At 36.5% G+C, this 27,872-nt stretch overlaps 1 protein-coding gene across 1 annotated transcript in view; it reads left to right on the forward strand.

Moving 5' to 3' along the window:
* CES5A (carboxylesterase 5A) overlaps positions 1 to 27,872 on the forward strand; it is a 288,255-nt gene that overhangs the window by 2,347 nt on the left and 258,036 nt on the right. Inside the window, exon 2 of the mRNA XM_072750200.1 lies at positions 857 to 959. Within this exon, the coding sequence (XP_072606301.1) occupies positions 866 to 959 (94 nt within the window). The 5' untranslated portion in view covers positions 857 to 865. The remainder of the gene's footprint in view (positions 1 to 856; positions 960 to 27,872) is intronic.

Genomic DNA, 27,872 nt, shown 5'->3' on the forward strand with positions numbered 1-27,872 from the left:
TTTAAGTAGATTTTTGGTGAGAAAACAGATTTCCTTTCTTCCTTTCATCAATTCTTAAAAACACTTTCTCCCCATGTCTTTTTCAAATAAAGACCCAGAAACCCGGGTCGATTACTTCACATACAGCTAATCAAAGACCGAGGAAACACGTACACATTTGCCAAAAACCAGGCATGTTCTGGGTGGTCCCTGGGATTTTGAAGAAACTAGTTCTCCACTGCACAGAATGGTTTTACAGTGAGTACAGACAGCCCCAGGGGCCCTCCTAGAGAAAGGGGCCAATGGGAAAGGTTGCATGCGGATAGGACAGGCAAGAGGCCAGGGGAAAACTTTTTTTTCTTTTTTTTTCCTAACAGTTGGGCACTTCTTTGGCTCTAAAAGCAAACTTGTTTGTTTCATTTCAACAATAGAAAAGAGCACTCCTGTTTTAGAAACGTCACCCAGCATAAAAATATATTTGCAATGGGGATGTGGGGTGGGAGAAACGAAGTTAAGGCCCACCCAGAAAAAAAAAAAAAATTCTTTCCCTTGAATTTTTTAATGTGTTGTCTCTTTCTATAAATAGCTATGTCAAAAGTTATATGTAATGCAATTTGAATATTTAAATTTGAATCACGTTTTATGTATTCTAGGAAACTGACAAAGGACTGGTGAAGAATCTGTTTTATAAAATAGATAACTTCACTATCTCCCTGCTCTGACCCCCTAGCCTCCTTTTGATGTGTCTCTGGGGAGGGAAACTTACGGGATAAATCTGGTTTGCTTAAAATCAGTATGTCACCAAAAATTACCCTTCCAGATCCAAAACACAGCTTTGGCACTCAATATTCTATACAATCTATTGTTTCCTCTACAGCCTGCTAGGATGAGCATGCAGATCTATCTGATACAGGGAAAAATTCAGCAACTTCACCCAGATTCAGTTTTCCCCACAAGGCTGCATCTGAAAGACCAAAGAGGTAAGAATATAACCACTTCTTTGAAAATGATGCGTCAGTCTTACATTTGGATCCTCTTTCGTGTCAAGTCAGTTTTAAGATTTTAGGCTGTTGGAATTGTGGCTTGTATGGTTAAATCAAACTATCCTTGCTTTTTGTTATATTTATTCCTTCTCGGTATCATACCTAGTATGGTGAAGGCACAGACCTGTTTTTTTGTGTGTGTTCTTCACTCAGTACTTTTTTTTTTTTTTAAGATTTTATTTATTTATTCATGAGACACCCAGTGAGAGAGTCAGAGAGACCACAGGCAGAGGGAGAAGCAGGCTCCCATAGGGAGCCTGATGCGGAACTCAAATCCAGGACCCCGGGATCATGACCTGAGCCAAAGGCAGATGCTCAACCACTGAGCCACCAGGCATCCCTTCACTTAGTACTTATTAAGCACCTATCTACCATTTAGATAGGCATTATAGATGTTGTATTTCAGGTCTGTCTCCCTGTCTTCTTTTTCTGGGTCATTTTGCACCTTTATAACTGGGCTTCATAAAACTAATTATAACCCACTTCATCTGTATAATGCTTTACAGCTAGCTCACTGGGTGCTTTTGTAAAATTTACCTCTTAGGATCCTCCCATGTAAACCTCAGTTAGGCACTGTGATATGGGGAGTGTCACTGCAGAATAGAAAGAGCCGGGACTATGAATCCAGATCAGCCTGGGTATCCATTTTACAGTTGAGGAAACTGAGCCTCTGACAGAGCAAATAACTTGTTCAAGGTTAGGCCATCATTAAGTAATAAACAGAGCTCCTTTTATAGGTTTGCAGACTATTCGGGCAAAAAACATCGTGTAAATATATAAAGCATACTTTCTAGACTCTGAGAATGCTCATAGCCCCAGAACCCACATATATCTGCACTCCTCAAAGGAAATGAGGATGGGAACATCCCTGTTCTCTGAGTTGTTAGTAAGTAGATAATACCACAACTGTTTAATTTGTCCACAATTAATTCCTGTGGGAATGGAGAAATTACAATCCTAACATCGAGAGTGATCAAGGACAGATTCCATTTGCTTTTATTTTGTATGATCCTCAGAATTGTGTTTCTCTGATTATTGTTTTGGTTGGAGAATCATGCGCTTTTACTGTACCCTCAGTCAACCATCTCCCTTGCCATATACACACACTCTTCATCATGTTTTAAGTTTGAAAAGTAGGGAATTAGAATGTTGCATATACTCTCTACAAGAGACAACAGCAAAAGCCTATGTTAAGTTGCCTTTTTTACTACATGTGGCTCCTAATCCTAGAAGACAGTAATTTATGATAAATACAAGATTCCACAGTTCTGAATTATAGAATGTGGGCTCTGATTAGATGAGCTGAATTTCCCTACTTTTTCCCATTTGTGATTACTTGAATTAAATATGCATGCATTGACAATATACTGTGTTTAATATATTGATTTAGGTTCAAAGGAAAGTTTAGGTAGGCATAAGCTTGGATTCTTGAAATCCTGGGAATATTTTTTTCAAAACCATTCACATCAGAATTAGCTGGGGTGCTACTTAAAAATTCAATTACCCGTCTTACTTCTACCAAGTCAAACTCTTCTGCAATCTGCATCAATAGCTACTCCCCAGATGATATTTATGTACACAAAGTGCTAGATATTATACATTATACAGAATCTGTATGTGCCAATTAATTCTGCCAGGAGCTTACTTTTTTAAAGTTCAAATACCTCACGTTTATGAATTCAACTTTATGTTTACTAGTTTTTTATATTTTTTGTCAAAGGAAAATATAATGAAATTTGCTATTCCTTATGAACACCATTGTCATGGGAAGAAAATAGACTAACGTGTAGTGCACGAACTAAATGAATCCACACTAAATGTCAAGTGAGTTAGGCATTTTAGGGAGAATGTAGATCACTAGAGCTTTTAAAATTCCCCAGTAAGGGTTTCTATTCATCTATTATGAAATTAATAGCTCACAATCTAACCTAGTGGTCAATATAATTTAGAAAAATGTCTGAGTCGGGCTAAGAGATGATTTAGTGTTTTCTGATAGATATCTGGCATTAACGAAGGATGATGCTGATCAAATTTTTGTTTATAGCCTTAGAAGACAAGCTCCCCCCCCCCCCCATTCAGTCCATATTCAACACTTTTATGACTGGTATTATTTTGAGCACATCTCTCAGACCTACCAGAGTAGTGGTTCTCAAATGTTGAATGGTGCTAAGAATTACTTGGGATACTTTAAAAGATGTGGATTCCTGGGTCCCATCCCTAAACTTTCTGAGTCAGCAAGTCTGAGATAGGGCCTGGAAATGTTCGTTTTTACAATCATACCTTTCCCCCTCAGTGATACTGGTGCAATTTGGGAAACACATCATTTGGAAACACATCAACCCCTCTGAGGTGAGGGGGTTGTCTTACCACTTGGTGTATGTCCCAAAAGGTCAAGCATGGCCCACTGTCCACAGGTCATCAGTTTTAATACTCATAAACTACATTCATCTATCTATAGGCCAGGGTTAAATCGGATCATTTACCAAAGTTCTCCCCAGCTCTGAGACTTTTTGATTTTTCAATCTAATAGAAATTTTGTGACTTGATGATTTGAGAAGATTTTTAAGATTGAGTAAGTTTAAAAAGGTAGTGGCTTGTTTTCAAGTAAGGTTCTGGAAACTGAAATGATACTGATTTTTAATAAACAAATGGGAGATTTATTGGCATTTGGTGAGAAGAGAGCATATGTCAAATATTTTTGAAGTCCCCATCAGAAAATTCTTTGCTAAGTTTTGTGTCTTTTTTGTTATTTTGTTGAGTTCATGAAAAAAAGTAGTTTCTTTATTTATAATTGTTAGGAATAAAGATGCCAAGGGAAGAAATAAAGGTTTCGTGTGTTTTTAAATGAAGGGACTTGCATGAAGGAGCAGATTAAGACTTGTAGGTAATTGAATTGAGCTCTTAAGTTATTGAAATTCATTATGTGGTCGCTCTTAAGAACATTATTTGTTGAGCATACTTTGATGGTTCAAGAACCCCAAAGAGGGTGTGCTTTCTGATTTTTCTCAATTTAGGATAGCAAGAGAATCCCCCCCAGGGATGCATTTGGCTGAGACTGAGTGGAAAGTTTGAGGGGATAGGACTAGTGCTTTCATATTGGTAAGATTGACCAAGAGCTGAAATTGAAGTTAGAAGATTGGCTTAATATGAAGGCATCACCTAGCAGCCTGTGGTAGGTGTTAGAATTTTCTTGGAAAAAATCTTTCTTTAGAAATCAAGATTCTTTTTGTTATGATGGGAATAATAGGACTTTTCAAACTCCCTTGGCTGAAGCTGACAGATAAGATTAGCAGGTATGTATTCGTAAAGTATTTATTTAATAATTACTAAGTCCTCCAGAAGACAGGAGATTTCCTGACATGAAAGTTTCTTGCATTATTTATCATATTTTCTTTCTCCATAGAGCCTTTCATACGTGTAGCTCCAACATGTTTTAGACATTATCTCATTGTCTTCTATAAGCTTCAAGGTCCAAGGAATTATCAACACATTGCTCTATACAAATAGAAGTGTTTTTCTTTGTTCCTGTCAGTTGTATTTGTGAAAGCAAAAAGTAGGTGAATTTTATCTGAATCCAGTTAATTCCAGTTTGAACTGGCTGTTAACAAGTATGACTAGGGGGACAGGATGGGAGGCATTAACTAATTCAAACTTATTAGAAGTGGGTTGAGGGTAGAAGTAGGTTGACTAGACTGATTTAATTTTGTGACCTGTCTGTATCCTCTACATGTGATTTGGGGGTGTTCCCAGAGTCTGCCAAAATACCAAGAACATGCTGTTCCAGTGGGATAACATCATCTTAAGTTGAGCCGATGTTTGTGCATGCTATCTATTCTCCAAAGGCCTGAAAAATCCTGACCTCTGTGACAGAGAAAAAACATTTTAATGAAATTCCTATGTGTGTAACGGGGGCACATCTATAAAATTGAAGAAGGCAATTTAGAGAGAGACACATTTTTAACCAGACACCTATCCCATAGGACTTTTAGTTAAAATCATTCGGAGCTTGAAGTAGAAAGAAAAGAACTGAACTGATTTTCCTCTCAAGCTGTCTCTGTTGCTACTTCTTCTCATGGCCACCATAGCTTTTGGAGAGGGCTAAGAGGAGAGGAAAGAAAAAGAAGGAGGATGATTCTGAATTAATTTTATCCATTATAAATTAAAACCAGTGCTGTTCCGAAAGACCAAAGAGAAGACATATACAGATTTCAGTAAAAACACTGAATGTAGTACTTTAAAATGACCAAAATTATTGAGGTGGATGCCTAAAAGCAATCTTAAAAAAAAAAAAAAATCAATGGTGTGATCTCGGATTAAGAGGTGGATGAATGGGGCTTGAAAAGAATTGGTCAGTTTGATCATCCTTTCTTTTGATTTTACTACCTCTGCTTTTTCTAGGAAAGAAGTGACACCAGTCATTTCTCCTGCAAGAAAATAGTGAGAAGAACGACATTTGGCCCATTCTTGCCTTGCTAGTGTGCCAGTGTGTGTGTGTACCATGTGCCAGATTCTGTGCTAGATGCCAGGAGTAAACTGTAGAATACAACACACATGGCTCTCTGGCATCATGGTATACATAGTCTCTGATCTTTGAATCATACCATCTCTCATACATTATTTGATTTGATCCTTTTAACAACTTTGAAATAGCCAAGATTTCTATTTACATTTCATGCATAATGAAGTTAAGCTTAGAGAAGTTCAAGTGATTTACTGAAGATCAGCTGATAAATTTTGCGATCAGGATGGTCACCCTAATTTTCTACATTCTAAGAGAGTGACCTTCCTGCTACTTCATGCTACTTCCCCGAGATCCGAGCTTCAAAGATTATATCTAAGTTGCTCTTTGAAATAGCAGCTTGGCTAATTGTATTATTCACGTTTTCGTTAGTTCTTACCTTACTCAATAATCTTCCCTTGCATTAGCAGATATTATTGATCATCATAAATGGACTTTATCTAAGCAATTTGTGATCCCATGATATTTATTCCAATAAATGATTCCTAGCTCTTAATACAGAATAAATTATTTTTATAACACACAATTATTAGAATGCTCTCCATGTTTTGTGACACCCCCCCCCCAAATAAAACAGTTAGAAATGCAGAGTAGTTGATGTACAGCTGTTAAAGGAAGATATTAGAAAGCTTTAGTTCCAGTAGACTTGGACAAATAATAAATGAAAGTAATTTTGAAAACTAAAAGGAAGTGATATCAAGAAAGGCAGCAGAGTGGAAAGAACACTGGACTGGGAATCAAGAGACAGAAGTTTTGGTCTTGGTTCAGCCAACTTTGGGACGTTCAGTTCTTTTTTCCAGGCCTTCATTTCCTTAATCACAGAATTGAATTTCAGGCACCTGCTGTATTCTACATACATAATTCTAAATCTGAGTTAAGTGGACAGAGATCCTGGAGAGTGACATTGGGGAGACTATAGGAGGCAGAGCAACATTGGCCCCACCAATGGAGCAAAGTGAGAAAATGTTACAAATCCATTCAGTCCTTGAATCTAAATCTGTCTATTCTACTTTTGAGGGGATCCCTGGGTGGCTCAGTGGTTTAGTGCCTGCCTTTGACCCAGGGTGCGATCCTGGAGTCCCGGGATCGAGTCCCACGTCGGGCTCCCGGCATGGAGCCTGCTTCTCCCTCCTCCTGTGTCTCTGCCTCTCTCTCTCTCTCTCTCTCTCTCTGTGTGTGTCTATCATAAATAAATAAATAAATATAAATAAATATATAAAATCTTATTCTTTTGAAATGATTCCCTTTCCTCTTTTCCTCCCTTCAGATCAAGAATGACTCCTCCATAGCTCTTACAGCATTTGCTTTAGAAATAGGACACTTTTGTAAATAAAACAAGCCAGTATTATGAAAGAACCATAGCTCGACTTTGATTTTTCAACGTAGGAGTGACACCACTCTTAGATATACTGTATATATATATTTTTTAACGCACATCATGAAGAGGTTTTCTCCAGATTGCCTCATATTCCTTTCAGCACAGCAGGCAGATAATGGCTCATAATCACCACCCAGTTGATTTTGAGCATATTTCTTTGTGGGTGAATGGGATGAGTGGGGAACATCCCACAGGACTGGAGAGGGATAGCCAAGGGAATCCTATAGATCCCTGGAGTGAGACAGCTAGTAGTTAAGTAACCAAAGGGGCAGAAAAGCTTGAAGGGTCCAGCCTTCTCTCAACACCCTCTACTAGATCTGTTCAGCCTTACCATTGTGATTTTCTCTGGCATTGACTCTAACAGTTCTCCCAATGCTTCATTTACTTCCCACACTCCCAGAGTACATCTGCCAGATTAGTAAGCACTCTATTAGAGACTACTAGTTGCTCCCTGCCTGTTTGCTGAGTTTCATCGAGGGAATAGAGGAATTCGGCATATACTTTCACAGCTTTAGAGATACTAAGCACTAAGCTTGAAAGAACCAAGGATTTACGGGTTCAACTAATAGTGAGATAAAAATTAAAGTGTTTCTTTCCCTGCAAAAGTAATCTGCTATATTAAAGAAAAGTGAATTGAACAGAGAATACCTGGGTTCTGTACCCTGGAGTGACTAGGCTGTGACATTTCAGAATTTCTTGGGAGTGAGGACAACTTACTATTGGCTCCAAGATCCACTTACCCTTTGTTCCCCTTAGGAAGCTATTCTATTTAGGACTCAACCTCCTTTACAGCTGGCTGTCTGCATTATAACTACTGAGAAGAACCACTATAACCCCCATGACAACATCCTGAGGCTTACGTCTGAAACAGAATTCAAGTAGGGAATGGGAAGTTGGGTCAGATAGGTCCTTTGCAGTCAGTCCTTGCTCCTGAGGCAAGCTAACTCTTGTAATGGGTCCTGGACTGATCCATGCTGTGACCAAGGAAATCCAAGAGCCCCTACATGTGCTTTTTGGTGGCTAAGCATTAAATCAGTCTCTGTGCTGGTTCTTCTTTGAGCCAGCCCTGGCCCTACAGAACAGCCTCTCACCTTGGTCCTTGTGACTGGTTCCAGTAATAGGCTCTTTTAGGTTCTTTCTGGCCCAGCTTTGGTTTTGGAATTCTACTTTGATCCCTTCAACTTTATAGAAATTAGAATACAATTATTAAACCTAAGTCTGCATGACTTACTACAAAGCTGCCACATCTCTGAAGTCCATCATCTATCTGTTTGAAACTTTACCTATTGCTAATCCTCAACTCCTAACACCTCTCTCCATTTTTGGTCTCCATCTGTTGACATTGTAGGGCCTTCCTCCCACTCCCATAATGGTCTACATGAACTATCTGCTTACTGCCAAATTCCCTTGACACCATGTCTTGCCTTCATATTTGGAGTTTTTCCTTTTGGTGCTCATTGAATGAATCTGCTACCCTGTCCAATTTTAGTGGTATTGTCCAGAGTCATTCTCAAACTTTAGTGTGCATTAAAATCACCAAAAGTGATTATTGAAAGTGCAGGCTCTGGGGCTTCACCCTTAGAAATTGTGATTTAGTTATTCTGAAACAGGGCTTAGAATCCTGCATTTAAACATATATCTCTAAATAATTTTGAGGTATAGATAGTACAAAAACCGCATTTCGACAAACTTGGTCTAGTCTCTGGACCTTGATTATTCCTTAGGCTCATCCCATCACCAACCAAACCTGACTTTGACAGATCATGAGAAAATCACTTTTCCATGAGCATTTTCTGAATATCACAATCGTTGTATTTTAGAATATTATTTTTGTTTCTATTTTTCTGTTTACTGGAAACTTTACAGAGGTTCTAATTCCTAGCTGTTAAATGGCTAGTAAGTCATTTAAACATACTACAATTTAAAGAGTTCAGATTCTGGTTTATGCTTTGGGCTCTGACTTCTCTGTGGTGAAGATAGCTAGGTGTCTAAGAAGTGTGTGAATCAATGTCTCTATCAGCAGCCTGCTTTTAGGACAGTGGAAGAATGTGTCTTCCTCTTCTTGGGTCTGGATTCATGCTTAAATATTGCCTTCATCAATGTATGACATTATAGGAGTATCATAAATTCATGTATAGATTGGCATAAAAATTAAGGAGCTGGACACAGGAGCCCTGGAGACAGAGGAGTTCAAGTGTAAGAGAACTTCTCTGTTATAGGGTTGTGGCTTATTGAGGCCCACCCTGGTCCAGATGCAATATTCCTCAGATTCAGTTAAACATTTTTGAAAAGAATACTTCAAAGGGCTTGTTTTGTACCTTCTACTCCATTATATCAGGTATGTGAAAATGCACTCCCGGTGATGTAGAAAAAGTTCTGAGTCATTTGGGACCCCCAGGGGACATCAAGAAACCCAGGGCAAGAGTTCCGTTTCTGGTCAAGATGGAGTAAACAGTATCTGCCTGTTTATCCTCCCTCTTGGAACAACTAGAAAAAAAAAAAACCAGACAAAATACATGAGAATGTATTTCAAGACCTTAGACATCAGGCAGTGAAGGACACTGATTCCTGAAAGACAGGAAACAAATGAGATGATCCTATGATTGCCACAGTTTACTGCCTTAAGGGAATTTTCAGTCTGTGGTACAGGGAGGGAGAATCCAGGTGGAGTTCAGCAGACTCCTGGGTTGAGCAGATGGAATTGAGAAACCAAAATGACCAAGGAAGCTAGAGTTCTCATTACAGAGTTCCGGAGGGGAAAGATCTGCACACAGAAAGAACTCTGGATATCTGCAGAGTCCGTCTTAAATATTCAGGTTGGTAATTGGCACATGCATGTGAGGAAACTGCCTAAGACTGGGAAGGAACCATCAGAGACGATTAGAGGGAGCAGTGGCAGCACTCACACAGGTCCAATAATAAGGCCTGTCCTTCTTGTTGGCTAGACCAGAACATATCACAATTCATGGAGTATTTGAGAGAACTCAGAAGGATATTGTTTCAGTAGTGGAGAATAATCAGTTTCAGGCTAAATGTCACATTGATCCTACCCAACAAGAAAGATCCAAAATGATCAAACTGTTTCCAAGGAACTTTATTGTTATGAAACAAAACTCAATATTTTTAGAAAGTACAAAAATGGGGATCCCTGGATGGTTCAGTGGTTTAGTGCCTGCCTTTGGCCCAGGTTGTGCTCCTGGAGACCTGGGATCGAGTCCCGCATCAGGCTCCCTGCATAGAGCCTGCTTCTCTCTCTGCCTGTGTCTCTGCCTCTCTCTCTCTCTCTCTCTCTCTCTCCCTTTGTCTCTCATGAATAAATAAATAAAATCTTTAAAAAAAAAAGTACAAAAATACCCAGTACCTAACAAGGTAATACTCAGAATGTCTGACATCCAAATAAATATTACCATGCATTCAAATAAGCAAGAAAATCTGACCCATAATATGGAGGGCAAGCCATTAAGCAAAAGGAAATTAGAACTCACACAGATATTAGAATTAGCAAAGACCATAAAAGTTATTTAACTGCTTCTTATCTTGAAGTAGGGCTTAGAATGTTTTTTAATAATACAAATTAAATGTCTAGAGATGAAAATTATAATGTCTTAGGTGAAAAATACACTAGATGGGATTTATACCATATTAGATATTAAAGAAAAGAAGATTCATGAACTTAATAATATAAAATAGAAACTATTCAAATGAATCACACAGAGAAGAATTAAAATTTGAGGCAGACATAAATCATACATTATCAATAATTATATTAAATATAAATGGACTAAATTCTCCAAGTTAAAGGCAGAAATAAGACCCAACTATAGGATGTTTACAAGAGACACACTTTAGTTTCAAAGACACAAATGCATTACAAATAAGACGATGGGAAAAAAGATATATCATGCAAATAGTAACCAAAAGAGAGCTTAGTGGCTACATTTATATCAGACAAAATAGATTTTTAAGACAAAAATTGTTAGTAGAAACATATTTTATAATGATGCAAGGAAGATTTAACAATAACATTTGGGTATAAAACAATTACAAACATATATACACTTAATAGTGCCTCAAAATATGTGGAACAAAAATGGACAGAATTGGGACACTGGCTGGCTCAGCAGTTAAGCATCTGCCTTCAGCCCAGGGAGTGATCCTGGAGTCCCGAGATTGAGTCCCACATCAGGCTCCCTGCATGGAGCCTGCTTCTCCCTCTGCCAATGTCTCTGCCTCTCTCTCTCTCTCTCTCTCTCTCTCATGAATAAATAAAATCTTTTAAAAATGGATAGAATTGAAGGGAAAAATAGACAATTTAGTAATAATGGTTGGACACTTTGTTATCCAACTCTCAATAATGAATGAACAATTATGCAGAAGATCAGCAAGGAAATAGAGGATTTGCACAGCATATAAGTCAACCAGGCCTAACAGGGATCTATAGAATACTCTACCCCAAAACAGCAAGATTCACATTCTTCTCAAGCCCACATGAAATGTTCTCCAGGCTATACCAATGTTAGGCCATGAAACAAGCCTCAAACTTAAAAAGATTGAAATTAAAAAGATTAAGTAAAAAAGAGATTCTCTAACCACAATGGAATTAAATTAGAAACTAATAACAGAAAGAAATTTGGAAAATTAACAAATATGTTGGAAGTAACATATTCCTAAGTAGAGAAATTAGGAAATATTTTTAAATAAATGAATGTGAAAACAACATGCCGGCACTTATGATATTCAGCTAATGCAGTGCTTAGAGGGAAATTTATAAATGCCTATATTAAAAAGGAATATCTAAAATCTATATCTTCCACCATAAGAAACTAAAAGAGAAGAGCAAATAACCCAAAGCTAGCTGAGGAAGGAAATAAGAGTAGAATAGAAGAAATAGAGAATATAAAAACAGAGAACATCAGTGAAGCCAAAAGTTGGTTCTCTGAAAAAATCAACAGAATACAAACACATAGACTGATCAAGAAAAAAAAGAGAAAACACTCAAATTACTAAAATCAGAAAGAGAGGAAATTATCACTAATCTTAGAGAAAAAGATTCTCTTTTTCTTGTAATCTTTTTCAAAGATTACAAAGGAATGCTATGAATTAGTTGTGTGCCAACCAATTAAATAACATGGATTAAAGGAGCAAACTGCTGAAACTGACTCAAGAAAAGGTAAAATATCTGAGTAAAGTTTGGATTAATAATTAAAAATTTTCCTGGGTGCTTAACTGGCTCAGTTGATAGAGCATGTGACTTTTGATCTTGGAGTTGTGAGTTCAAGCCCACCATTGGGTGTAGAGATTACTTAAAAATAAGATCTTGAAAAAAAAGTGAAATAAAATTTCCCACAAATTGCAGGCCTAAATGGTCTCACTGGTGAAATCTACCAAACCTTTAAAGATGAATTCTAATATTTTGTAAACTGTTTCAAAAAATAGAAGAGGAAGAAATATTTCTCAACTCAATCTATGATACCAGTATTTCTGTAATACCAAAACCAAGGATATCACAGAAAAACTTCAAACCAATATCCATTGCAAATGCGGATGTAAAAATCTTTAACAAAATGCTAGCAAACTGAATTCAATCATGTACACAGGAGATGCACATAACAAAGTTGGATTTATCTCAGGAATATACCCAAGGTTGGTTTGGTATCTGAAAAATGATGTAATACACCATCTTCATAGAATAAAAGGACAGTAAACATGATCATCTCAGTTGACACAGAAAAGGCATTTTTGACAAATTCCAGCACTCTTTCATGATAAAACCAGTAAAAAAAAGTAGGAATAGAAGAAAGCTACTTCAACTTGATAAAAGGCATCTATGAAAACCCCACAGATAACATCATATTTAATGGTGAAAGACTGAATGCTTTCTCCCTAATATCCCAAAGTTAGAATGTCAGCTGTTATTCTATTTAATATTTTACTGGAGACACTGGTCAGGTAAATTAAGCAAGAAAAAAAATAAAAGGCATCAAGATTGAAAAGAAGTAAAACTCTCATTTGTAAATGACAAGTTGTAAAATGACAAGTTGTAAATGACATCTAGCAAGTTTGCAAGATGTAAGATCAATATACAAGGCAGTTGTATTTCAATACACTATCAATAAACAATCTGAAAGCAAAATGAAGAAAACTATAATTTACAATAGAATCAAAAACAAAAAAACTTGTCAATAAAATTTTAAAAAAGAATTATAGGATTTGCTCATTGAAAACTACATAGTACTGTTGAGAGAATTTTAAGAAGATCCAAATAAATGGAAAGACATCCCATGTTCATGGATTGGAAACCTAGTATTATTAAGATGGAAATATTGCCCAAATTCATCTACAGTTTCAACATACCCCTACCAAATTCTCAGTTGGCTTATTTTGAAGAAATTGTCAAGCTTATCCTAAAATTCATGTGGAAATGCAAGGGACCCACAATAGCTAAAATAGTTCTAGAAAGGAAGAACCAAGCTGGAGGACTCATACTTCTTGATTTTGTATTCAAGAAGTGTAAAATTGCCAGTGTAATACTGGCACAAGGACAAACATATAGAGACATATAGATCAATACAAAAGGATTAAGAGTCCAGAAATAAACTCTCAATTGATTTTCAACAAGAGTGCTGAGATAATCAAATAAAGAACAATCTAGATGCTCACATTAAAAAGAATAAAATTGGATCTGTACCTCACACCATACACAGAAATTATCTCAAAGTGGGCCCAAGACCTAAATATAAGAACTATAATAATAAAATTTTTAGAAGAAACCATAGGAGTAAGTCTTAATAATATTCATAATACTGAGGAGATGTTTTCTTAGATACAACATGAAAAGTGCAAGCACAAAAGGAAAATAGGTAAGTTGGACTCCATCTATACTAAAGCCTTTCAGTGCTTCAAAGGACATCATCAAAAAAGTGCAAGACAGCCCATAGGTGGGTGAAAAATATGCAAATCTGTCTATTCAGGGACTTAAATGCAGAATATATAAAGAACTCTTACAAATCAATATGAAAAGAGACAACCCAATTTAAAAATGGAAACAGGATCTGAAAGATTTCTCCCAGGAAGATATACAAATGGCCAATATTCACATAACAAGATGCTCAATGTCATTAGCCACCAGAGACATGCAAATCAAAAATATAATGAACTACCAATTTACACTCACTGGAATGGCTGTAATAAAATAAACAATAAAGTTCCACAAGCGTGTGGAAAAATTGGAACCATCATATATTCCTAAGGGGAAAGTAAAATGGTGCAGCTACTTTGGTAGTTTCTCAAAAAATTGAATACACCTCATGACCCAACAATTCAATTCCTATCCCCAAGAAAAACGGAAACATACATACACACAAAAGCTTAATCTTCATAGCTTCATTGTTCATAGTAGTCCCAAAATACAAACAGGCCAGTTGTCAATCATTTGATGAAATGATGAACAAAATGTGGCATATTCATATGATGGAATATTGTTAAACCATAAAAAAGAATGAAGTACTTATACATAGTACAACATGGATGAACCTTGAAAACATTATGGTAAGTGAAAGAAAACAAGCATGGGAGACTAGATATCATAAAATTCCATTTATATGAAGTGTCCAAAATAGGCACATCTATAAAGACAGAAAGCTAATTAGTGGTTGTCTAGTGTAGGGTGGGGGAGGATGGGGAATTACTGTTAATGGGTGTGCTAGGCATAATAATGGTCTCCAAATATGTCCATATTTTAATCTTTAGAACTTACAAATATATTACCTTACATGACAAAATGGAATCTGCAGAAGTGATCAAATAAGTATATAGACCTTGAGATGGGGGGATTATCCTGAGTTAGCCACATAAATATCTAATTATATGAATCTTTAAAAATGGAGACCCTCATGTTTGGTCTGAGAGGGAGATATGAATGGTCAGAGACGTGCAGTTGCTGGCTTTTTAGATGGGGGAAGGGGACTATGAAGCAATAAGTGTGGATGCCCACTAGAAGCTGGAAAAAGCAAGGAAATGGACGTTTCCCTAAACCTCTACAACAGAATGCAGGCCTGCCATCATTTTGATTTTAGCCCAGTGAGGCCATTTCAGATTTCTGACTCCAGAACTAAGATAATAAATTCATATTGCTTAAGCTACTAAATTTGTGGTAACTTATTGCAGCAGCAGCCATAGAAAACTAATATAATGGATATTCTTTGGGGGTGATGAAAGTGTTCTAAAATTATGATGTGGTAATGGTTGGACAACTTTCTGAACATGCTAAAAGTTATTGATGCATATGCTTTAAACAGATGAATTTTATGGTATGTGAATTATGTCTCAGTAAAACTGCTAAAAAAAATGAGAAAAGCATCATTGAGGTAAGAGAGCCAATATATTTATAATTTGAGTTCCCAGAGGAAAAGTAGAAAAATATTTGAAAAAAAAAATGACAAAAATGTTCAAATTTTGATATAAACTACAAACTCATAGATCCAAAGATCACAGTGAACTGCAAGCATGAGAAACTTGAAGAAAGCTATACCAAGGCTCATCATAATCAGACTGCTCAAAACCAGTGATTAAAGAAAAAGTTTAAAGGCAATCAAGGAATAAAGATGCGTTATGTGCACAGGAACAAAGATAAGGATGAGAGTGACTTTTCTTTGGAAATGAGAGAAGATAGTGGAGTGATATCTTTTTTTTTTTAAGAGTTTCTTTCTTTCTTTTTTTTTTTTTTTTAAGATTTTATTTATTCATGAGAGACACACCGGAGAGGTAGAGACATAGACAGAGGGAGAAGCAGGCTCCCTGCAGGGAGCCCGATGTGGCACTGGATCCTAGGACCCCAGGATCATGCCCTGAGCTGAAGGCAGATACCCAACCACTGAACCATCCAGGTGTCCCATGGAGTGATACTTTTTTGGTATTTCAAAGAAGTACTAAAAGAAAAATACCACCAACGTTGAATCCTATACCTAGAGAAAAAAAGTCTCTTAAAAATAGAGGCAAAAAAAATCACTTTCTCAAAAATACGAAAGGTATAAGTATTTATCACCAGTAGACCCACACTACTAGAAGGTCTAAAGGAAGTTGTCTGGCAGGAGGAAAATGGCACCAAGTGAAAGAAATAACATCAGAGTTGATAACTATGTTGGTAAATATGTAAGATTTATTCTTATTAGATGAATTTATTTGAAAAGATTTATTGTCTAAACATAAATATTAACAATATGTTGTATGGTTTATAGTATAAGTCAAATATGTGGTAAAAAAACGGACGGGAGAAATAAAAGTATACAATTTAAGATCAATAAGGCTCTTCTATGTAAACTGATATATTATTACTGGAAGGTACACTGTGGTAAGTTAAGGATGTATACCATAAACTCTAAAGCAACTGCTAAAATGTAAACTAAGAATTAGAGTTAAATAAGCCAACAAAGGACATAGAATGGAGTAATAAAAACTCAATTCAAAAATAGATTGTAAAAAGAAAAGGGAAAAAGGAATAATTAAGACAAATAGAAAATAAAAAGCAAGGGATCCCTGGGTGGCGCAGCGGTTTAGCGCCTGCCTTTGGCCCAGGGCGCAATCCTGGAGACCCGGGATCGAATCCCACGTCAGGCTCCCAGTGCATGGAGCCTGCTTCTCCCTCTGCCTATGTCTCTGCCTCTCTCTCTCTCTCTCTCTGTGTGACTATCATAAATAATAAAATAAGAAAAAATTAAAAAAAAAAGAAAATAAAAAGCAAGATGATAGACTTAAACTGAACTATATTAGTAATCACATTAAATGTAAATGGTCTAAACACCCCAATTAAAAGGTAGAGGTGGTCAGATCAGATTTTTTTAAATGATCAAACTATGCTGTTTATAAAAAACATAATTCAAATATAAAGGCACAAATAGATTTAAAAGTAAAAGGATGGAAAAATATGTAGCATACTAATCAAAAGAAAGCTGGAAGGTCTACCTAATATTAGACAAAGTAGATTTCAGAGCCAAGAATATTACCATGGAGAAAAGAATGCCATTTCATAATGATGAAAGGATAATTCATCAAGAAAATATATCAATTCAAACTTTTATGCATATAATTAAGCAGCCTTAAAATATATGAGACAAAATTAAAATTAAAGAAGAAATCCTCTATTATAGTTGGTTATCAATACTCTCCTCAGTGATTTTTAAGATAGAAAATTAATAAAATATAAATGGGTCTACAACCACTATCAACCAGCCTGACCTAACTTACATTTATATAATACTTTTCTTACCAGTACTGAATACAGATTCTTTTCAAGCACATATTCTAGGCCATAAAATACATTTTAATTCATTTAAAAATGTCCAAACCCTGCAAAGTATATTCTCTAACCATATCTAATGATATCAAATTAGAAATCAGTAAGAGAAAGATGTCTCAAAAATCCCCCAATATAAGGAAACGAAATACTGCGCGTCTGAATCATTGTAAGTCAGAAGAAATAAAGAGGGAATTTTGAAAATATTTTGAATTGAATGAAAATGAAAACATACCATAAATTGTAGGATGCTGCTAAGGCAGTATTTAGAGGGAAATTTGTAGCACAGAATACCTAAGTGAGAAAAGAAGAAAAGTTTCAAGTCCATAACCTAACATTTCACCTTAAAAAACTAGAAGAGTATATTAAACCCAGAATATGCAAGTGAAAGAGATTAGTAAAGATCAGAACAAAGATCAATGGAATATAAGACAAAAAAATAGAGAAAAAGAGATAAAACCAAAAGCTGGTTCTTTGAGAAGATCAATAGAATTGACAAAGCTCTAGTCAGGCTGATACAGAAAAAAAAATGTAGGACACAAATTACTAATATTAAGAATGAAGTGATGTCAGTAGATTATGCTGATATTAATAAGGATAATGTAGGAATATTATGAACAACTTATATGCCAATAAATTCAACAACTTTAGGTGAAATAGACAAATTTATTTTGAAATGTACAAATTATCAAATCTTACTCCAGAAGAAATAGACACTCTGAATAATGTTTTTGAAACTGCCATGAAGAAAATGGCAGGCCCGAATGGCTTTATTTGGGAATTCTACTAAACTTTTAAGGAAGGAAAAATACTAATTCTCGCAAACTTCCAGAAAATCAAAGTGAAGGAAATACTTCCCAACTCATTTTATGTGGTCAGCATTACTCTGATGACAGAACCAGACAGACATTACAGTAAGAGAAAATTACTGACCAATATCCCTCATGGACATAGATGCAAACATTCTAAAGAAAAAGGAACTTCTAATTCTTTAATAGAAGCAAAACTCTGAATGCCTCTCCTAATTCAGTTGAGGTTTTTAGTAGACAGACGCATGCATTTATATTTCTAATACGGTACATACTATAGATGTACATTTTGTTATTTTGTGTTCCTAAGAAACTGATTCAGTGTGAAGAAGCACTAGAACATAGAAAAACCACAAATAGTAATGGTTTTCCCCATAGGAGAACTTTATAGTGGCTTTCACTATGTAAAGGCAGGAGACTGGCCACTTTTGTTTATATAACATTTTTTTTTAAAGATTTTATCCATTTATGAGAGACACACACACACACACAGAGGTAGAGACATAGGCAGAGGGAGAAGCAGGCTCCATGCAGGAAGCCCGATGTGGGACTGGATCCCAGGACTCCAGGATCACGCCCTGAACCAAAGCAGACGCTCAACCACTGAGCCACCCAGGCGTCCCTATAATATTTAATTTATTTGACAGTCCAGATAGAATTTAATTTTAAGGTGAGCTCATTTTTTGGTTTCTTTTGGATATCATTTTTGCATTCAAAAAATCAGCCATAATTAGCACACATAGTTCCAAGATTTTAAAATTCATTACTATGACTTATTATAGAATATTTTAAATTTATGATATTTAGGCAATATTCACCCACCTTTGTCTCATTTCTACTGACTTTTATCAAGGTTTGCTGCAATAAAGGTAAAATATACTGTATCTATATTTTAAAAGTTTGTTTTTATATTTTGTTGAGGGCCTAATATATTGAAGAGATTTATTTAATTCTTTATATTTATTATGTGTATTTTCTCATGATAATCTTAACAGGTGGTAATCTTAAGTCTACTCATAAAATGATGAACCAAGTATGTTTTATTCATATATTGTCTTACTGAAATATGTTGGTTAACTTTTGAATTTATGCCAATCTACCAATTAATTGGGTTATTTAAAGGGTGTATACAGTACTATCCTTGGTCCACACAGGTATAACTGGCTTTATTTTGTTATTTTTCAATTTCTACATTTATTTTAATTCTTCTCCCTGACTGCATAATATGCCTTTTAAAAAGCAAAGATTCTAACAACGTTTCTAAGCTCTTGCTGATACTGTTGTTTTATCATTATTATCACTACTTTTAATTTTGAATCTCTAAACACTAAATTAGCTCACAATATCATATGGGCTCTATGAAATATACATTACAGTCTATTGTAAATATAGCATTACCGTAAACACTGACACTATTGGTGTATAATCATTTAGATAAAATTATGTTATGGTAAAACTACATGTCACTTAAGAATGTAGCAGAAGCTATTTGGTGAGACACTGATTGTGGTAATTCTGAGTACCTTGATTACGTGTGAAGATGATAAACAAACTCAGGATATAATTGAAGGAAGTGCTACCTAGACTTAATGGCTCTTCAGAGATTATATTCAAATAATTATCCTTCATTTATGGATTGATAAAATAATTAACAAATGGGGCCCTAAAACTGTGTTAGAAGCCACAACTGTAACAACAATAATCATCATGTTAACAAACCATAGTAACAATTATTACTGCTACTAGTCCACCATTTGCTGAATGCTGGCTTTGCACCATTCATTGAGTCAGGCAGGCAAGTACATTACTTATTTTAAAAATTCTCACCGCAGTATTACAATGTAAGAGTTGCTATCTTCATTATACATACAGAGGATAGTCTCTTGGTTTTCTTTTGTGGAACCACATCTCCTCCATTGTTAATCCATATGGTTTAGGTGGGGTTACTCTAGCCGGGTGCCAAAGGCAACAACAAAGGTTAGGACTGGCTAATTTGAGAACCTCCTCCCACTGGCCACAATGTTCACTTCAAGGGGGCAAGTGACTCAAGACGAGCCAGTTAAGATTTCCCCAAGACTTCTGGAGCTGTTGCTACTTTCAGTAACAGTATGACCTATCTCAGGCAAGACTGCAGGAAGTTCAGATTGGTCCTTCAGGATGGGAGATCCAATTGCTAGTGATAACACTTGTACTTCCTGTGTCTCTGAAGTTACGGTACAAGGTTGGAAACATTCAGAGCCTTGCTCCTGTAATTCATGTATTCATGTGGGCTGCAGAAAGTGGACTTTTACATGACTATGTACTTTAGCCTCATACTAAGCCCCAAATCAGTGAAATCATGGCTTTTACATGCTGGTTATGTTTTTTTCTCATACACATTAAGATAAACACATAACCATTACAAAAATGTTATTTATGTACCACCTGCAATAACTTCATGTCTTTCAGTGGTTTACTTAGCCATGTTGTGGGAACTGTTGGGCTACAGAAGATAGCGCACCATCCATTGTTGTTGAGGATGCTGCTCTTGTTTGTGTATTTGTATTTAAAGTCCTATACATAAATTTATATGTAGCAACTTGCTTCCAAAAAAAAGAAAAGCCACCATGAGCAAGTCAGGGTAAGGGAGCACACTTAAAATAAGAAACATTTTGGATTGTATTTGAAGTCATATTTTGAGCCAATAGGATAATGAAGTAGTTATGAGGTGGTCGCTTTTTGCATATTTGATAATGTTTTTCTCTTGTAATCCATACCATTTCTCTGGAGCCTTACCTATAAGTCTGGGTAAAAGGAGGCCACAGTCCAAAAGCTTCCAGGTTAGGATATCTTTTTCTAACTTTCGTATTCAAACACAGCGTTCACTTTTGTTTCCTTCTGTTTATTCTTACAGGTAAAGCCCGTGATGTCAGGCTCAGGTCTGTTTGCTTTTCTACTATATCTATAGCACCATGCCAGTGCTTAGCACAGAGTAGGGACTCAGTGAAAATTTGTTGAGTGAATGAATGAATGAACATGTTTATACAAAGGTTTATCAAGTGAGCAGGTCAGATATCACTGATTGGAACTGAGGCAAGAAATTACAACGTGACTTGAATGTCGTTTAATCAATGACAGAATTGGGACTTGTATCTTTTACCCCTTCATAGTGTAGCTCCCTGAAATACATTTGTTGAATTGAATAAGTTTTCATTAACTTAACAATAACAATAAACAACAATATATACTGTCCTCCTAAACACACTCAGACTTTGTTGGATAGAAGAGAAACGTTTTAATTTTAAAAAGTTTTGTTTTGTTTTGTTTTGTTTTAGAAGAGGGATGTTTTAAGGAGAGACATACTGCCTTTGTGGCTAATGTTGTTAGGGATTAATGGGGGTGGTGTGGGGTAGGTATAGGAATGAGGGAAAGAGAATGGGCAGATTTGAAATGACTTAAATACCTTAGAAATAACTGAACATATTGTCTATCAATAAAAGTAATTTAATGATGGAATTGCAGTGTATGCCTTAAACTAGTTCACAGACCATTTTTTTTTTGTATATTTTTTTTATTGGAGCTCGATTTGCCAACATACAGTATAACACCCAGTGCTCATACGGTCAAGTGCCCCCCTCAGTGCCCGTCACCCAGTCACCCCCACCCCCAACCCCCCGCCCACCTCCCATTACACTACCCCTTGTTTGTTTCCCAGAGTTAGAACTCTCTCATGTTCTGTCTCCCTCTCTGATATTTCCCACTCATTTTCTCTCCTTTCCCCTTTAATCCCTTTCACTATTTTTTATATTCCCCAAATGAATGAAACCATGTAATGTTTGTCCTTCTCTGGTTGACTTAACTTCACTTAGCATAATACCCTCCAGTTCTATCCATGTTGAAGCAAATGGTGGGTATTCGTCATATCTAATGGCTGAGTAATATTCCATTGTATACATAGACCATATCTTCTTTATCCGTTCATCTTTCAATGGACACCAATATTCTTTCCACAGTTTGGCTATTGTGGACATTGCTGCTATAAATATAAACATTGGGGTGCAGGTGTCTTGGTCTTTCACTGCATCTGTATCTTTCGGGTAAATCCCCAAGCAGTGCAATTGCTGGGTCGTAGGGTAGCTCTATTTTTAACTCACAGACCAGTTTTTGTCTTTGTCATGAAATGTGATTAATAAGAAACTTGTTTCCTGCTGGAAAATGCTTCTTGTGAGATCTATATTTTGGTACACAATGCACCAAAACATTTGTGTCTATTTACCTTGAAAAAAATCCCCTTCAGAGATAGCATGTGGAGAGGAGCCATCTGTTCAGGATTACACTTCTGAATTGCTGTTTCTCTGAACTCGCTGACTCTGTATATGTTAAATGAAAAAAGGACTGTTTCCCCATTTGTCTATCAACACCATGGTAAAAATATACATATATTCTAGAATGCATTAGTAACTGTTAATTGGCTATTGAATAACATATTAAGCTGGGAACCCTGAAGTCAGTGTATTCAGTTGCTGTTTTACTGTTTTTACTCTCCCACCAGACTTTGGAACAAGTCATTAAATGTGTCTTACTTTAAGTATACGATATGAAGAACTAAAGAGCAACAGCCCAACCCAAAAGGAAACATTTTATGTTCATTACAGAGCAGTTTTAGAGCACAAATAGAAATCAATGTGAACCAGCCAAGAGTTTTTTTCTGGTCACTTTGTTTGATGAAGTTTCTTTATTGTACCTTCAAGGTCACCCTCGTATAAAGAAAGCAGAGTTAACATCTGGATTTCAAAGAAAATTAATCACTTCTGAAAGCTGTCCAATTACTCTGTTAGAAGGTATCATTATTAAAAAATTAAAATGAGAGTGCGAGTACTAGCTTCCTAAGATTCAGTTGGAGTGGAGAACCTTCTGCATTCTATTCTATGGTTTGGCTTTTGTGACCTTGGACACATCTTCTTAACCTTTTAAAACTCATCTAAAACATGTCTCCTAGAGGTTTGTTTAGGTTTAGAAATACTTTGACATTTTTGGATTAAGTGGTGAGGTGGACGGAAGCTTAAGGAGGCTTGGAGGCTAATGAAATATTTTTATTGTTCCTTTCAACTTTCTCCTCTGGAGGATCAAGGAACATTTTATTCTTGGATCATTTACTTATTCACCAAACATTTATTGAGTACCATGTGCCTTACCGTGGCTAGCACCCTCCTCTATTCCTCTGTTACTGTGCTATCAGATGATGCTTTTGAGAACATAACAAAAAACTTTTATTTTTCTTAGGGAATGTGAATGCACGATGGCCATTTGCAAGGACTTCCATCCTGCTGTCTAAGGAGGAGCAGAATTTTCTGCCCCTCCATATACAATGAGTACTTTACCATATACTGCTTTATTGCTATTAAATGTTTCACAAGTATTTGTTATTGGAAGGTGAACTTGAAGGAGGAAATCATGGCTTACTTTTCCTCCATTTCTCTACTAAGTACAAAACAGTAGTGAGGAATTCTTTACCTGAGAGTCCATGGGTGGATAGGCTTCTTAGGACTTTTGAGCTCTCTGAAATTGCAAGAAGAATTATCTTTGCATGTGCAGTTTTCTATGGAGAGAGTCTATAATTTTCATTCGATTCTTAAAACAGTATCTCAAAGACCAACCACTAGAGGATAATAATTACTCTAATGGGCTTTAGATGAATACTTGAATGGTAGAAACTACTGGAAGACAAATATGACCGTGATATACAAGAAAGTGTTGTCATGGTTGGAAGGCATGCTTAGTGATGGTTCTCTGTTTCCTAGCACTGGAGATGGTCAGTTAATGGCTAGGTAGCCCATCAGTGATGACATTGTTGGGATGTTGATCTACTCTTTCTGCTCTATTCTGTGATAATAACAATTTTTATTAGAGAATATTTCTAATCCTTCATACTTCCCTCTGACCTCTTATATTCATTTTTGTATGACTCACTTGTTGGGCTATTTTTATACCTAAGGAATCTTTTTGACAGATAACCAGAGGCCTACAAATCAAGCTATGAGAACTATGACTCTAAGAATATGTGTGAAATACTGAATAGCAGGCAGGGAACTTGACATGAACTCTAGAAAAGACACAGAAGGTGGAATGACTTTTGAGTTGAGGATGGAAGAATCAGAAAAGAGCAGTTGACAAGCAGCTCGACACAGTTGCTAATAGATGAAACAGAATAGGATTTAATTGAGTACTAAATTGGGCTAGTTACCTTTAAATGTAGGCCTGAGCCATTTCAGTTTGTGCTGTAACTTTGCTACTTTCATTCAAAGAAATTAGGACAATGCAACTCCAGAGATGAATTTCAAAAGTGCAGAGTGGTGAGAACACTTTCATTTTCAAGTATGTACATACACAAATTCATGCACAAATATATACATGTGTGCAACAACATGTTCATGCCTCAATATCCACGGAGATATGGATCTAGCTACATAAATACATGGAATTCACACATATACCAGATGTAAGGAAGATAAAATATTGTATCTAATAGGAAATTTTCACTTGCAGAGAAAGGGAGTATTTTCAAGCCAAAATACTCAAGTATTTTCAATAAAATAATAATATTTTACATAATATGCTGAGAATAATATTTTACATAATATGCTGACTGATGCCTCTTTCAGGGTTAATGTCACAAAATTTCACAGGATGTATAGGAACTAAGTGCAAGCAGGACTCAGGCTGACAGTATCATATCAGGAGATAGTCTAAGTGAGAGAATTCCTGACTATATCCATTATAATCTGAAGGAAACTGGCCATTCTACATGTTCCAGTTTTCCTTGGTATATTACTAAATCATAACCAGCAACAGCTCCAGTCCCAGTTTGTTGAGTTGGGTATGGGGCTCTTTAATGAAATGTTTCCTCAAAATGCTTTCTGGTGATTTTCTGAGCTTGCTGTTTTGTTTACTCTTTAGCATTCTGCAAAGTCTCACTTAGCATCCTTTAGCCTGTGCATTTTTGATGAGTATGATATTACTATTTTTACATACATTTTGTAAACTCCTTTGAGGAATGTAGGGGTACACAGAGAGAAAGAGATGGTGGTGAGCTTCTTCCTTTACTTAGTCCATCCCCCAATCTTACAGGGACCAGTATAAAGCTGTACCTATAAAAGCTAACTGATTTGCCAAGTGTTTTTGCTCCGAAGGGACATCACCTATTTTTAGCAACAAAGAAGTGTTAGGAAGGGGAGGAAAGAATACCTCAGAAAGACAGATCTGAAATGAAGCCCAGAATACTGAGGAGAGTGGAGTGGAAAAGCAAAAGAGTGCCTAGTGAGAAGTCGCTGAAGCAGAGAATGCATATCTCATATTCTGGGTGGTTGTAGGAGAACCTCAATTAAGAATTCTGTTAATAGAGAATTGGGGAAATGTTAAAAGTTCTCTTAGCCAGTCTAATAAAAATCAGGACATGGCAAGGTGAACTGCTTGTTTAATTTGTTCAGTAATCTGTATTTTTTTAGATTGAAACAAGCTATCAACACATTTATTGAGCAAGTATACTTGTACGGAGCATTGTGCTAGGAAATGCATGTGAAGGGTGGGAGGATGGTATTTAAACAATATAGGATGAGTGCATGTTCTTTAAAAATATATGAAAAGCTATGTGTTAGAAACTGTGTTGTATGCTTTTACCATTAATTTTTATACCATTTAATCTTTAAAACAATTATTAGGAATTAAAACAATTCCTATTTTACAGATGAACAGCCTGAGATTCAGAGAAGTTAAGTTCTTCCCTTCCTTCCTCCCTCCCTTCCTTTCTTCTTCTTTTTACCTCTCTTTCTTTCAACAAGGTTGAGCTCAAAAGGTTAATAGAATATGGTCCTTTCTTCTAGGGTTTCATTCTTTCTGAAGGTAGCAGAATTATAGATATGTAATAAGTGCTATAGTAGAAGTATGAACCCAGTAATATAGGATGTGGCATTCTGTATGCTTAATGATACCAGAGAAAGCTTCCCGAAAGAGGTACCATTTAACTTGAGTCTTATAGGACGAAAAGGAGTCTATCTGGTAGATAAGGAAGATAAGGCAACAATGACAGTGTGGGCAACACTGTTAGCTGCCTGGTCAACACCCATCACCTTTCTTTCTGGAAGAGCTGGCATTTTGCTTAGGCGTGTTCTGCCCCCTTGACCTAGCCCTACCTTCAGGGGTGTTGATTAGGTTAAGCCAATTATGGTAGGTCCATTACTCTTGTTTGATTAGCTAAGGGGCGGGCATACCATCCAGTTTGGGCCAATGAGATATAAAAGGAAATCTGTTTGGGGTACTTTAGGAAATGTTTCTTGCTCTTAAGAGGGAAACACTGGAAGAGATTGCTTGTTTTTGTTTGTTTGTTTGTTTGTTTGTTTGTTTTGGTCTCTAGAGATTGCTGTGCTTAGAAGGGATGTTTAAAACTACCGCAGCCATCTTATGACTACGAAGGGAGTCAATCTGAGGGCAAATTGAATTTTCTGAGGATGGCAAAGCAAACAGAGAAAAAGACTTGGGTCTTCGATGACATTGTTGAATTGCTGGACAACTGTCCCTGCTTTTTAGCTTCCTGTCACATGATGTTTTACTTGTCCTTGTTCTATCAGCCGGTCTGAACTGGAGTCTCCCACAATGGCATCCTCACTGATAATAGAGCAGATGCAAAGGTGTGGGGCTCAGAGAGGTCACATGGTACTTAGAAATTGCCAGTAGTTCATCGTGACTGAAATGCAGGGTTTTGTGAAGAGTGAAGCAATGGCTAGAGGTGAAATAGTAGACAGGGGTCAGATCATGAAAGGCCTTATATGTGAGGATCAGACATTTGGACTTTACATTGCAGATAATGGGGAGACATTGAAAAGTTTTAAGCAAGGTAATGGTATAATTAGATTTTTAGTTTGGAAGCATTCCTCTGACTACAGTGTGGAGGATTGAAGAGGATAAGATACTAAGGTCATTTAGTTCAGGAGCAAATGGATTCTCATGCAGGCTGGTCTCTCTCCCTTATCATTCCATGTTAGCTTGGAAACACAGAGGTTAAGAAGATATGCACAAAGTCTAAAATTAGAGGCAGACAGTAAGTGCTTCAGGATTTCATCAAACAAGACTATGTTGGGAGTCATAGGTAGTTTCAAAGAGGGGCTTGAATTTGAGCTGAACACTGAAAACATGGAAAACTTGGGTGCTGAGTGAAGCATGAAACAATGTAGGGGAATGGCAAGTCAGATTGGTTGGAGGGTTCTATGGGGGGAGGCTAAAGCTGGAATGGTCCCTTGCGACCAAAATGGCAGAAAAAGGAAATGAAATTTTATCTAGTTCCATCACTTAGCATCCATGGAACAGTGGGCTTGATAAACTTTTGTTTCCTAATTGGTTGAATTGGGATTACAAACATATACTTTATTAACATCACCACGTGATGTCCTATGAATATCATGTACCCCTGATACCATGTGATGAGAAAGACACTTCCTGTCTGTGGTAATCTTTGAAAAATACCCATAAGAAAAAATTATCAGACAAATCCAATTTGAGGAATATTCTGTAAAATCCCTAACCAGTACTCCTCAAAACTGCCAAGGTCACCAAAGGGAAAGAAACACTAAGGAACTGTCACAGACCAGAGAAGTTGTCACAGACCAGTCACATGACAACTGAATGCACTATAGTCTTCTGGACTGGATCCTAGCACAGAAAAAAAGACATTAATGTCGGGACACCTGGGTGGCTCAGCGGTTGGGCACCTGCCTTTGGCCGAGGGCATGATCCTGGAGTTCCACGATGGAATCCCACATCAGGCTCCCTGCATGGAGCTGCTTCTCTCTCTGCCTGTGTCTCTGCCCCTCTCTGTCTCTGT

This window comes from Vulpes vulpes, chromosome 2, assembly GCF_048418805.1.
Source record: "Vulpes vulpes isolate BD-2025 chromosome 2, VulVul3, whole genome shotgun sequence".
NCBI classification, from domain to species: Eukaryota; Metazoa; Chordata; class Mammalia; order Carnivora; family Canidae; genus Vulpes; species Vulpes vulpes.